A 14,278-nucleotide genomic window follows, 5' to 3' on the forward strand; every position below is an offset into this window, starting at 1 on the left:
TCTCCTTTCTCCTTTTCCTAATAAACCTGTCTTTTTAAGATGTAAAAAAGAAAAAGGAGAGAAAATTAGAAATATTTGAGAAATACCTGGCCTATTTGAATTTGATGTCTTAGACGTCATGCTGTTCAGAAGATTCCTTCAAACAACCAGCAGAAACCAACCAGCAAAATGTACAAAGCTAAATGGCATTTTCTATGTCTATTTTCTGCTTTTACCTTAATTTTTTTAATAAAATGAAGATAATAATAGCACCCTGTATCTTACGGGGTTATTATAAGAATTAGATATGAAGGACTTAGAACACTGCTTAGTACATAGTAAACGGCCAGTCAATTCTAGCTTCTATTATAGTTATTGTCATTATTATTATCCCATTAAATATTTTCAATCATCTCCCCTAATCCTTTTCCACTTCCCTGTTTTTTGTCTATGCCATTTAAGGCCTGGAGTTGGTATAGCTATTTTTGAGGCCTAGAATTGGTAGTTATTTCTTTCCTGCTGAAGTATATAATGTGGTAAAAGAAATATGAAGCAGGGGAGGGAACTATTTTAACTTCAAATTCAAAGTGAAAATCCTAGATGAATATTATACATTTATCTTTCCAGGGATAAGATTAGGCAATGTATTTTCTCATCTTTTTTCTTCCCAGGGATATTGCTGCCAGGAACTGCCTCTTGACCTGTCCAGGCCCTGGAAGAGTGGCCAAGATCGGAGACTTTGGAATGGCCCGAGACATCTACAGGTAAGTGCCAGCTGCCACCACCCGCCAGTGCCTTCTCCTCTGCCTCATCCTCTCAAGTGATGGGACGTGGCTGCTCGGGCCCAGAATCTTCTCTGGTATCTTGCCAGCTATTTCATTAAGTTCCCTTTCAGGGTGTGGGAAACCTTAATTAGTGCCCTTGCCTGAAGTCTAATTCTCGGCTCTCTGCCTGCAGTCATCGACACCAGGTTCTTAATTAGGTTGTCTTTCTGCTAATCCCAGCTTCTACTGACACAGAATAATTTGGGTACTTGATAAGGGGAAAGTTTCTAAGAACCGTCAATTTAACTCTTCTCCTCACTACTCATGATTTCTAGATGGATTTAGCTTCCATCATCCCAGACAAGAGCACCACAGAGGAGCAGGACACTGGGCCCAGCACATTCTCTGCTGACAACCAGGACACACGGGAGTGTAGCTGAAAACCCATCTCTACTTAAGTCAGCTTCATTCCCCACCCCCAACCCCACCCCACCTCCTACTTTCAGGGACACAATGAAACAAATTTTAATATTTTTAATTAAAAAATCTTCTGTGGTACTTCCTCTATCATTCTGTCTTCCATCCTCCTGCTTCTTTTTCTGCTTATTTACAATAGTGAGAGGGAGGGTCGAGGGCTACCTTGAGCTTCCACTGTGTGGGTCAAGGATACGAGCAGGCTCCATGGGGTGAGAACATGGAGGGCACCTGCCCCTGCACGGTAGCATCCGGGGGAGCCTGGTAATGTTCTAGGTCGTGCCCACCACTGTCTCCACCACATTACCCTGAGATGCTCCACTTTACTTTCTTCCACTTCCTGGCACTCAGTGCTCCTTCCTCTCCCTTCTCAAATACCCTGGAATTGCGCCCATGGTTTAAGGCAGAAACATTGCAGAATGTTGCGGCAAGTCCTGGGTGACCCAGCAGTTCCGCTCCATCCTCAGTGCAGGAAGCCCCCTGACACCAGGCCCTGCCAGTCCCCGACGCACCTACAGCCCCACTGTTCCCTATGAACCCCAAGGACCACTCCCTCACATGTCAGCAGGGGTCTTCTGGGAGAGCTGCTTTGCCACTCAGCTACGTCACCCCCCTATAAAACGTACCCCCACTTAAGTAGAATGAGTCATTCTTCAGTTGTATCACTGAGCTTCGTGCACACCCACAGCATCTGTGTGTGCTGTTCTGTACCACGAGAGTAGATGTGTCTGTTCCTTCTGTTAAGCCATATCCGTGGAAGAGAGAGCTGAGAGCTTATTTATGCCCTCAGCACATGGAAGAATCCTGACACATACTAAACACTCTGTACAGGTTTATTGAAGTCATTAATTAATGTAGGCAGTTGGCGGGAAGCTGCCTCCTCTGGCACACCCCCCACAGAACACAAGGTGAGAGTGGGCTTCAAGTTTGAGTTAATTTATTAGCTTTTTATCAATGATGTCATTAATACAATTCACTTATAAAAACTAATAAATCATCCTAACACACACACATTCACCCCACTCCCTACATCCCACCCCCAAGTCCTGTGATGTCCTGCTGGGATATGCCCTGGGAGACAACTCCCTCCAGCTGCCAACATTATTTGGTGAACTAAATGCTGAATGAGCACCACAAAGGATCCAAAATGAATAAAGCACCACCCTGATCTCCCATTTTGGATCTTGCATTAGTGTGGATGATCGGGAACAGGCAGTGTGGATAAGGTTGGAGTAATGTTATTGTGTGACATAATAAACAAAACCAACAGAGAAACCTGGCCACCTACAAGTGGGTATTTTAGTCATTGCATGGGCCTTTTTTTATGACTCCAGAGGGCAGTTTCATCTCCTATTAAATGACACCAAAGCTTTTATTTCCCACACACACCCCAAAGCTTTTAACTACATGATCTGCGAGCCCCTACCCACCTTCTAAACCACAAGAACCCCTGGTTTCATTTCAGTCCTCTAGTGGCAGACCTTGTGGTTGCCACTTTCGCAAGTTGCCAGGAGCTGCTGTCCGAGCTATGCCCACCTAGAACCAAGTTTGATTTTCCTCTTCTGCCCCACAGAGCAAGCTACTACCGAAAGGGAGGCTGTGCAATGCTGCCAGTTAAATGGATGCCCCCAGAGGCCTTCATGGAAGGGATCTTTACTTCTAAGACAGACACATGGTGAGTCTCTCTGCTGCCCTCTTCTGGGTGTCTCTGTGGCGGTTAGGTGGTGCTATTGGGCCAGATGGACCCACACGCATCAAGGGGCCTGTGCCTGGGATAGAGGACTGGATCAAGATGTGGCATATATACACAATGGAATATTATTCAGCAGTCAAAAAAGATAAACTAATGCCATTCACAGCAACGTGGTTGGAGTAGAAGGAATTATGCTCAGTGAAATAAGCCAGAAGGAAAAAGAAAAATATCGGATGGTTTCACTTATAGCAAGAATATAGAGGAACCACATAAGACATCAGTGTAAAAATAATAATAACAGTACAAAACACAACAAAGCAAAAACGGACAATTATAAATCAGAGACATCCTGCAGGGGAGGAGGAGGGAGAGGGGTCAGAGGGAGGGAGGGAGGAGCACAGGGGACTGAGGTGATGGTGCACGGGTGCCTTGGGGAAGGAAATTCTATGGGGACTCAATTGAGGGGCTGAGGGGAAGCAAATATTGTCTAAAAATTTTTTTAAATGATAAATGTTGAAAATAAATAAATAAATAATCGGGGGGGGGGAAAGAAAGAAAAAAAAAGGATCAATACACCTCTGTAATGGGGGGGGGGTTCCCAAACATTGGCGTTCTTCAGAATCATCAGAAAGGCTTGTTAACTGATTGCTGGACCCACCCTGAGCTCTTACGGGTCAGCAGGTCTGGGTCAGGCTGAGAAGCTGCATCTCCAACAAGTCCCCAGGGGCGGCTGTTGCCACTGGCTGGCGGACCACACAGCCAAAGCCACGATTTTCCTTACATAACAACGAAGTCGGTTTTATTCCAGGAATGCAACATGGAGTTGAAATTAGAAAACCGGTCAATGAATTGCTCTACCTTAACAGAAAAAAGGAAATAATCCTCAGCACGAAAGTGCTACAGGTGATAGTGATGGGGAAAGCCATTCTCTAGCTAACACTAAGTTAGAATTCCAGCACTTATTCATCCTGGATAACTGAAACTTTGTACCCCTTGGCCAACTTCTCTCCTACCCACCTCTCCAGCTCCTGCAATTGCCATTGTACTCTCCGCAGCTATGGTTCTCTATATAAAACAAGGCTTCATCTTCCTGTGTCTGGGTTATTTTACTTAGTTTAATGTCCTCCAGATTCATCCATGTTGTCAAAAGTGGCAGGAGTTCCTGCCTTGACGCTGGAATAATATTTCATTGCATGTACATCATTTTCTTTATCCATCCATCTGTAAGTGGGCTCTTGGTTAGCTGGTGTGAATAATGCCACAGTGGACATGGGGAGGTGCAGATGGATCTTTAAGACACTTGATTTTATTTCCTTTGGCTAAATACCCAGAAGTGAAATTGCTGGATCAAAGGTAGTTCTATTTTTAACTTGTCGAGGAACTTCCAACTGTTTTTCGTGTTGACTATCAGAGCAACCCATTATTTTAAATGGCAGATTAAAACCATCACTCCACCCCATCCCAAAATATACACAAACAGCCCTGAAGGGAGTCTTTTTAGGTGTATAAAAATCCAAAGGACAAAGAAGACAACAATGACAAAATTTTGGAAACTGGAAATTTCACGGACAAGTGGTGCCTTACTTAGGAGACTGAGAAAGTTGATATCTTGTTCCAGAAACAGTGTGATTCACAGGTGATTCACTCCACCCAAGAGTCCCAGAATGGTTTCTGCGATCCATGTTTTGAGAAGTCCTAGATTGTGGACCGTGAGGCTCAGAGCCCCCTCTCTTCCCCTGCTGGGTACTGTGAACAAGGGTTTTCACTGTTTTTTTTTTTTTTTTAAGATTTATTTATTTTTATACAAGAACCGGGGTACAGGCCAGATGCACGGGAGGGTGAAAGGATTCACTGGAGACAGAGCAAGGAACAGAACACGCAGAATGACCGAAATACACTGCTGAGGGGAGCAGAAGGCAAGACAGGAGAGGTCTGCCGCGCCATGTGGGATTCTCGCCGGCTGGCCAGAATCGAACCTGTGCTGCAGAGGCTGCGGACAGCTTCACAGGGTGGCTCTCAACTGCCTGCACCACCAGGGAGGCCCAGTTTTCACTGTTGTAAGCACTGAGCTCACACACCCTAACTCAGTGAGTCTCAGGGTGTGGTCCTATATCAGAGGCATCAGCAACACAAGGAAACGTTTGAAATACAAATCCTCAGGCCTAATAAAGCAGACAGGCAGGGGCCCTCCTGGGAATTCCCAAGTTAGAGCACCCCCACTCCCCTGTCCAGAGCCAGGGGGCAAGTTCAGTATCAGGTAGTTGTGTTGAACACGTAGAAGGTCTGTGACCCATCAACTGTCCTTCTACGAGTCTGCACCTAACACAGAGGAATTCGGATAAGTATGTTCATTGTTTACATAGAGAAAAAAGCAAAAACAACCCAACTATTCTCCAGGGAAGGATGAAAAGCAAATTGCTATTTACTTCTCTCCTGGGAAATCCTTCAGCAGCATCAAAGGATACACTAAACCTACATGCATCAACACAGAGTTATGACAAAACAACATTTAGTGGGGAAAAAAATCAAATTACAATAAAGGGGGTAGGATACCATTCATGTATCATTTTACTGCACAAAATTAAGTCTGTAATAGAGCCTCTTTATGCTCTCAGACATTGTGGACATGGAAAGAAAGACTTCCTTCCTTTCTTCTAAGGGAAGGGAGGGAGCAGGGGCAGGTGGAGGGAGGCGCTTACCTGTGTCTCATTTTCTTACCTGTGTCTATTTTATTTCTTCAATATTTCTTGACAAAAAGCAAAATATTAACTACTATTCATAGGTATCTATTCTATTACTTTTCTTCTTTAAAGTTTAGGTTGTTTCTTCATTTAAGCGCTTAAAAACACAAAGACATTACATAGCTTCAGGTTCTGGGCAGGGTTACAGAGGCAGGAAAACACAGGATGAAGTGGGGGGTGGGGTCCAGGAGGGACGCTGATTTGTAAATGGCAGCAGTGACACTCAGCCCCTGAATGAGAAAGGCACATGAAAGGAAGATCCCACACCTGGAGACAATCTTCCACCTTCGGGTTATGAATAAAGAAAAATATAATTTAGTTTTCAAGGGCATAACTCATGATCTTAAAGCCTTTTAATCAGATGATATTATCTGCATTGACTCAAATTTTTAAAATAAAAATTTAATCAGCAATCACTTAGCTATAATTTTGGGCACAGAAAATATAATACCAAGAGAAACAGGGCGGGATTTTTTAAACATTTGTTCTTACTTGTTTGGGATGTTTTGATGCAAAGCTTGTGCTTTGTTATTCTTCTTTCGGACAGGTTATAGGCAATTAAGGAACCCAGAAACAGACCCATTCTTATTCACAGGTCAATTAAGGGAAAGTTATTTTGAGTGTTTCAAAATACAAATCAATTTAGATTCTTACCTCACACTACACCAAACTAAATCCCAACTGAATTTGAGAGAAGAGAGGAAAAAATAAACATAGCTAGAATAAAGTAGCAAATATTCATTTAATCTTTGTTGAAGGGAAGGCTGTAGAATTTATAAAACAGATGGAGTAAATCACAAACAAAATCTTTTAATAAATTTGACTACCGGGGCCTCCCCTGGTGGCGCAGGCAGTTGAGCGCAGCACTGTGAAGCTGTCCGCAGTCTCTGCAGCGCAGGTTCAATCCCAACTGGCTGGCGAGATACCCACATGGCACGGCAGACCTCTCCTGTCTCGCCCACTGCTCCCCTCAGCAGTGTGTTTCAGTCAGTCTGCCTGATCTGTTCCCCACTCTGTCTTAGGTGAGTCCTCTCACCCTCACACACATCTGGCCTGTACCCCGGTTCTTGTATGCATGAATAAATAAATCTCTAAAATAAATAAATTTGACTAGCAAAAAGTCTTTGGTATTCTAAAAAGTAGAATTTGAAAGCAACTGATAGAAGTATTTAGATTTTGATAAAAGGCTAATGTCTCTGATTTATAAAATATGTCTACAAATTAAAACGAAAATTAACAGATACCAAAGTGTGGATAAAAATGAACAAAAATATGAACAGGAGGAAAAAAATGAAGTATTGATCATGTTAACGATTTAACCACTAAACATAGCTTAAAATATTCTACCTTCTTTTACCTTAATATCAACCCAAGTTCCCACTGTTAATGTGAACACTTGAAGTTGGAGCGATGTCTGCTAATTTCTTGCATGATGCTCACTGTTGCCCGGAGTGACACGGGTGGAAGTCAGATGAACCATACATGTTGAGAATTTTCAGTGTTCACATTGTCTTTTTCAAGAAATTCTTTCAGAATTGTCCTGAATTTTACTAGATTCACCTCATCCCAAATTCAAGGAATTTATCATAAGGAAATTGCCCTGATTTCAAAAAATACCCAAGGTCTTGTCTTCCAAGACTGCCAATATGTGTATGCAGGTGACTTGCTTCCTTTTTCTTTTTTCTTAATAAACTTACTGGGTGCTGATGAATGGGAGAAGAAATGCACAAAGATGTTCATCTTTGTATTTTAAATATTTTAAATATTTTAAGTATTTTAAATATTTTAAGTATTTTAAATATTTTAAAAACAGAAAACAATATAGAAATGATAAGGTATAGTACAACTACTCAATATAGAAATGATAAGGTATAGTTGTTTACTATAGTAAAACAACATTTTACAGCCATTTTAAATTACATTTATAAAATGCTTTCTTAGTATGGAAAATGCTTATGCCATAATGGAATATGAAAAAAAGAAGGTTCAAAATTGCATATTAAATATAATTGCAATTATATTTTGTAAAAAAAAAAACAACCCGGGGGCCTCCCCTGGTGGCGCAGCGGTTGAGCGCTGGGTTGCGAAGCTGTCCGCAGCCTCTGCAGCGCCGGTTCGATCCCCGGCCACCGGGTGAGGGTCCCACATGGCGTGCAGACCTCTCCTGCCGCCCGCTGCTCCCCTCAGCAGTGTATTTCATCAGTCTGCCTGTTCTGCTCTCCGCTCTGGCTCTGGTGAATTCTCTCACCCTCCCGCGCTTCTGACTGTAGCCAGTGCTTGAATAAATAAATAAATAAATTTAAAAAAAAAAAACGAACATAGAAACGTAACTGGACAAAAAAAGTGAACTAGCTGACTAATAATGGTTATCTTTTTATTGAGCACTACATGTGGCTGTTTTCTTTTATTCTCCATAATAAGAGTTCTCTACTGTGAGAATGTGCAATTTTAAAAAATTAAAATTTTACATCTGTGTCTGTGTATGTTTTTGTGTCTGTGTGTATGTGCATGTGTTTGCATGTCTGTGTGTGAGTCTGTTTCTGTCCATGTGTCTGTGTTTGTGTGTCTGTGCATCTGCCTGTGTGTATGCCATGTGTCTATGTGTCAGTCTGTCCATACCCACACCTTCTGTCCTGTGCGCAGGTCTTTCGGAGTGCTGCTGTGGGAAATCTTCTCGCTGGGATACATGCCGTACCCGAGCAAGAGCAACCAGGAGGTCCTGGAGTTCGTCACCAGCGGAGGCCGGATGGACCCACCGAAGAACTGTCCTGGGCCTGTGTATGAGTCTTTTAGAAATGTTTTACCAGTTACTAAGCACTGTTTTCCTTTTCAAAAAATATCTGCAGCCGCATACGCTTTTTCATTTGAAGATGTAGGGACAAACGGTCGACTTTACTTACTAAGCCTCCAGATTGCAATGTGTCTCTGATGTCAATGACATGGGTTAGTCTCCAGCCCCTCCAGAGCAGCGGTGTCATGCCAAAAGAGGAATCCACTGGCTGGCTGGAGGCTGCAAACGCACCAGGCACAAACTCCTAGAGCCTGGGAGTTTGTGTCCCAGGCTCCCCCCATATGCCATATGTCTTGAGCCTCCTTTAAATATGTCCATTTCCTGCGTTTTCTGCAGCCCTCTGTCATCCCTCACCTTTCTCCCACAAGGAAGGCATATGGGAAATATAATTAGAATATTCTGCCTCAAAGGTGACTTTCCATCCAGAATGAAAAGAGAGGAGCCATATTTAATGTAAACCCCTGGCGGGCTGTACGCGGGAGCTTCTGGATCTTCACACCCAGAACAATCCATTGGCCCATCAGCAGAGGGCAGCACAGGCCAACCACATGGGACCTGATGAGTTAGTTGCCACCCGGGAAGACAGTGCCGCCCCAGTCTCATTTAGAAAAACACTGAAAAATATATTTTTTCATTTTGTTTCTCCTGATTTTAATGAACTTGCTTATTCTTTCAGATACCGGATAATGACCCAGTGCTGGCAACATCAGCCTGAAGACAGACCCAACTTTGCCATCATTTTGGAGAGGATTGAATACTGCACACAGGTATAAACGTTTGTGCTCCTTGACCAGAATTTATATAGAAAAGTCTTTAAGGGCCTCCCCGGTGGTGCAAGGGGTTAAGACGCAACCTATGAAACTATCCGCAGCCACTGCAGCACAAGTTCGATCCCTACCCCGCCAGGGAGCTACCCACGTGGCGCAGCAGACCTCTCCTGACTGGTCCGCTGCTCCCCTCAGCAGCGTATTTCAGTCAGTCTGCCTGTTCTGTTCCCCACTCTGTCTCTAGTGAATCCTCTTACCCCCCACCCCGCTCCTCTGGCCTGCACCCCGTTCTATTAGGCATAAATAAAAATCTTTTTTTAAAAAAGTCTTTAAAATGGAAAATACCAATATATGAAATGAAAGCTAAACCAGCCAGAGAATAAGAGCCATGCTCATGAAGATGAATGCTAATTATCTGTAAAGTTGTATCTGACTCTGGACATTTTGTAAATAAACACTCGTAACTGCCACTTTCTTCACCGGTACATGACACAGCGCCAAACACTCGATCATGCTAGGGAATCGATTCAATTCTCAAGTGTTAACTAAATCCCTACTGAGTATCTAATGTTTTATTACACAAAATTAGAACTTCAGAGAAATATGGAAAATGCCTGCTCTCATATGGTTTATAGCCTGGCCAGAGAAATAAAACAGTAGATAATTGTGAAGTGATTAACAGTATGTGATTGTTAAATTATATGTCCGAGGATATAAGGGTAGAGGGAAGAAGGGAAGAAAAAGTCAAAGAAGTCTGGAGAAATGTCAACATCAACAGTAGCTTTGGTATAGCAGCTGCACTTCATTTTCTTCTTGTAGAGATACATATCTAAAATATCCCCATTTTCCAGATGAGGAGTTGAGGCTCGGAGGGTCCCCCAAGCCACAGTTTCCCAGTGATCCCGCTGGTCCTAGAAAGATCCCTTTCCCACTTCCTTCAGCCATGACTCTAGATTTGCCTTCTCTTCCCCCATTTTCAGCAGATGACTAAGCCTCCGACTTCCTGGAGAGTGAAGAGAGTGAATCAGTGAGATTCCTCCGATTGTTCCCAGCCCGCATCTGCACCCATTCTCCCACCTTCCCCCTTCCAGGCTAAGCCCTGAGTCACCAGCTGCTGCCCCCGCAGGACTTGGCTCTGTCTGTTATCTCCTCGCCACTGTATCTGCTCTTTCCCGTTGCATCCATGCTGCCAGGATGTCTAATTCTAGAGAACATTTTAAAAGTCAGACAATAAACCACCACCTCTCTAAATTCCCTCGTCTTATTTGTGACAACAGATAGACATATGCATCTTCAAAGCACAGCTTCCATTCCATCCGCCCAGGTCCTTCCGGCTCAGAAACAGGTGAAGTGACATTTATCTTAGATGGACTTCGCTTATCAAGTATTGGGGTTCTTTTAGAGAACTTGATGTTCAGTGGCAGCTAAGTTACTATGTTGTAATATGAACGAAACACACCCACTTAAGTGTATATACTTTAGAGTAATTTTCTCCAAATATATATCCCTCTTAAAAGCAGGTAGCTCTCTACAAGCGTAGTTTAAATGACTGGCCATAGAAATTTGTAATTAACAGGGAAGGAAGTGAATAAAACAGAGAGACTCAGAAGGCAGTTATTGGTTGCTGTAGAGCATTCTACTGATGAATACTAAACCAAGGTACTTCTCTGTGAAATTCAACAGAAATGATTTTTCTCATTTGCATTAAATACGAATGAACTACTTCTCCCCAGATTTCAGTTTTTTGTCCACAAAGTGTCTTCAAACGTCTGGCAACTGTTTCTGCCTTTCTGTACCTATTGCTGTAAGAAATTAATCTAGCTCAAAGATGGATTTATAAAGGGTTTTCTCATAGCATGTCAGTATTTCCTGGGTTTCACGAAAGGTCTCATCATATCCAGGCTACCTGAAAGAATACTGCATTGTGATGTCTGCATGCCTAATGACACACGCTGGAACACAGAAAAAAGTCATCGTCAAGTGTGACCCATCCAAATGTGATTTTACAAATAGGAGGCAGCTAGGAGAGAAAAATAAAGAAACCGTCTAAACAATGTGTCCCTCTCCTTCTCCCCACCCCTGCACACATACACACGCCAAGTTAAACATACCGACTTTTCATTTGGAAGTATTGGACTAATTTTTTAAATGCATTTAGATGAATTTTTAAAAATTCATCAGTATATAAGATTTGCCCAAAGGTTGTCCCTCCAAAGTCTCTCCGGCTCCAGGCATTTCGGCGCTCCCCAGTACCCTGCACACACTTCTGTGATGGTGTTTATCCTCTAAGTAGTTCCAGGATAAGAGTGATTTCCCGTTCATTTATTTTCCAGTCCCCGTAAATGAACACAGTCCCGGTAGACATTGGTTTCCTCATCTGTAAAATCAGTTCAGAGCAGATCACCACTAAGGTATCTTCCACAGCCAACATGTTTGGTCTGTGATCCAAAGTTTTAATCAGTTTATTTCTCCCCCCTGTAGGATCCGGACGTGATCAACACAGCCCTGCCCATCGAGTACGGCCCGCTCGTGGAAGAGGAAGAGAAGGTGCCCATGAGGCCCAAAGACCCCGAGGGGGTCCCTCCTCTCCTAGTCTCGCCTCCACAGGCCAAGAGGGAGGAAGGGCCCGAGCCTGCGGCCCCAGCCCCGGCCCCGGGGCCCCCCACTTCCTCAGGCAAAGCCCTGAAGAGAGCAGCGGCGGGGGAGGCCTCGGCCCGCGTGGCCCGGGCGCCGGCCTTGCAGGGTGGGCACGTGAATATGGCTTTCTCGCAGTCCAGCCTCCCGCCGGAGTTGCACAAAGTCCAGGGATCCAGAAACAAACCCACCAGCCTATGGAACCCAACTTATGGCTCCTGGTTTACGGAGAAACCCGCCAAAAAGAACAATCCTCCAGAGAAGAAGGAGCAGCTCGAGAGGGGAAACCCGGGACGCGAGGGGAGCTGTACTGTGCCCCCCGGCGTGGCCAGCGGCAGACTTCCGGGGGCCTCGCTGCTCCTCGAGCCGTCCTCGCTGACGGCCACCATGAAGGAAGTGCCTCTCTTCCGGCTGCGTCACTTCCCGTGCGGCAACGTCAACTATGGCTACCAGCAACAGGGCCTGCCGCTGGAGGCCAGCGCCGCGCCCGGGCCCGGGCACTACGAGGACGCGGCGCTGAAGACCCAGCCCGGGCCCTGAGCCCCGAGGCCGCTCGCTTCTGCTCCGTGGGAGCCCAGAGCCCCCCGAGGAGCGACAGGTAATGGCGCCTCCGCCAACCAGAGACCAGATGTCACTTTGCATTTTGTGCCAACTTGTTTTGAAGTGCCACATGAAAAGCTGTCTTTTCAAAACGCTTTCGAAAGGTTTTCAGCATGGGTTCATCCTCGTCTTACTGTAGAAGAAAATGCCACAAAGACGAACGATAAATACAAGGCCCAGAGCTGGTGGCGTAAGGTTTTCATGCATGGTTGATGTACACTTCCTCATGCTTCTTCAAGTTGTGTGTGCTCAGCTTCACTGCAGTCAGAATTAGCTGCTTCTGTGTTTCATAGTTGGGGTCCTACATGTTTCCTTACCTTTTGATGTGGACCTGATCACTTGAGGGAACCAGGGACTCGACTTAAAGGAGTAATTTGTCATGAGTCAGCATGGGGAAAGACAAGTGTTTACTTGGGAAAGAAACAGCATAAACAACTAACTGAAATGTCACATTAGATGACGTTTAGACACTTTCCATTGCGCTGATTCATCAGTGATTATAAAAATGTGGTGACTAGTTCTGGTAGTGTAGAGAAAATGTGTATATACTCATCCAAATGAGATTGCAGATAGTCAGAGTGCTTTCAGTAGGATAAAACACCACTAACAGATGCAGAGATTCAAACATCCTGTTGATATACCTCATGCCTTAAAGCAAATCCTTCCACGAAAAGAAATGAGCGAGGAGTGTAAGGTTTCCTACTGGGTTGAAAACTCAAGGTTTAAATTGTACTTACTTTAAAAACTTTCCACTAAAATAAGCTCAGAGCATTTAAAAACAAAGATTTTAAGCAGCAGTGATACATCTAAGCATAGAAACATAACCATTCCTGAACATAAGTGTCAATCCCAATTAGGCGAAAACCTTCTAATAATTTTGATCATGAAACCCACCAAATGTCAGTTTTGCAGTGACCAGGTCCTCCAGTGGCCCTAGGAGAGGTGCTGAGGAAATGCCCTTTCTTCCTGTGTTCATCTGCGTTTTCTCTCCCTCAGTCATGTGATCCTGACACATATTTGTACAGCTATCAATGTGGATTGATGAATTTTTCCTTTGAGTGGCCGTGAGTAAAGGAATCAAGGACACTTGTCATGCTGAGGGTGACGTATTATAGTGGGGGGGGGTCTCTGGACTGGGTTTTCACAGATAAAACTAATTTCCATGAAAATGAATTGGAGCTATTGAAATTTACACGCCTATTATGCAATGATGCTTTATCAGTGAATTTTCATTTCATTCTTTCTGCTTCTCCAGTTTTGTTCCTGGTGCCAGTTGTGCCAAAGCATTACCTTGGGAGGAAAGCACTTTTTAGTACTTACTAGGCACTAAGCATCCCCAAGCAAAAGGATACACAGACACACACACACACAATCACACACACACACACACATGCACACCTTCCCCCTTACCTTCTCAGTTTTACCTACATCAAAAAGTATCACTGTTCTGAACCCACATGAACTAGTATTTGTTTCTCCTATGGCAGAGGCCTTGCCCCAGTTGGCAGTTCGACACACCTGCTGAAGCACCAAACGCTCCGGACACCACTTTTCCTTATCTTAACTGCCAGAAATACTTTCATCACTCATACATGAAGAAGAAATATCAGTGAACTCATCTCTAAACCACTGTATCTGTGAAGTTTTGGTGCATGCCAGACCCAAAAGCAAATAGTCTGATCATGTAAACATTAATTCCCATCCACCTGAAAGGGCCCAAAAATGACCCTTTGAAAAACACTCTGCTGAGGGTTAAGGAGGAGCTGTCAAAAACTAAGAATAATTTCATTTTATATTCGTAACACTAGTACCCAGTTTGACAGGGAGCATGCTAC

General features: G+C 44.0%; 1 protein-coding gene across 1 annotated transcript in view; it reads left to right on the forward strand.

The window, feature by feature from the left end:
- LOC119259431 (ALK tyrosine kinase receptor) overlaps positions 1 to 12,383 on the forward strand; it is a 66,693-nt gene extending 54,310 nt beyond the window's left edge. The window contains exons 15-19 of the mRNA XM_054687763.1: positions 651 to 743; positions 2,791 to 2,892; positions 8,295 to 8,429; positions 9,119 to 9,209; positions 11,691 to 12,383. Coding sequence (XP_054543738.1) covers positions 651 to 743; positions 2,791 to 2,892; positions 8,295 to 8,429; positions 9,119 to 9,209; positions 11,691 to 12,383 — 1,114 coding nt within the window. The remainder of the gene's footprint in view (positions 1 to 650; positions 744 to 2,790; positions 2,893 to 8,294; positions 8,430 to 9,118; positions 9,210 to 11,690) is intronic.
- The last annotated feature ends 1,895 nt before the right edge of the window (positions 12,384 to 14,278 follow it).

Source organism: Talpa occidentalis, unplaced genomic scaffold, assembly GCF_014898055.3.
Source record: "Talpa occidentalis isolate TD23 unplaced genomic scaffold, MPIMG_talOcc4v2.1 talOcc4.5, whole genome shotgun sequence".
In the NCBI taxonomy this organism is placed as follows: Eukaryota; Metazoa; Chordata; class Mammalia; order Eulipotyphla; family Talpidae; genus Talpa; species Talpa occidentalis.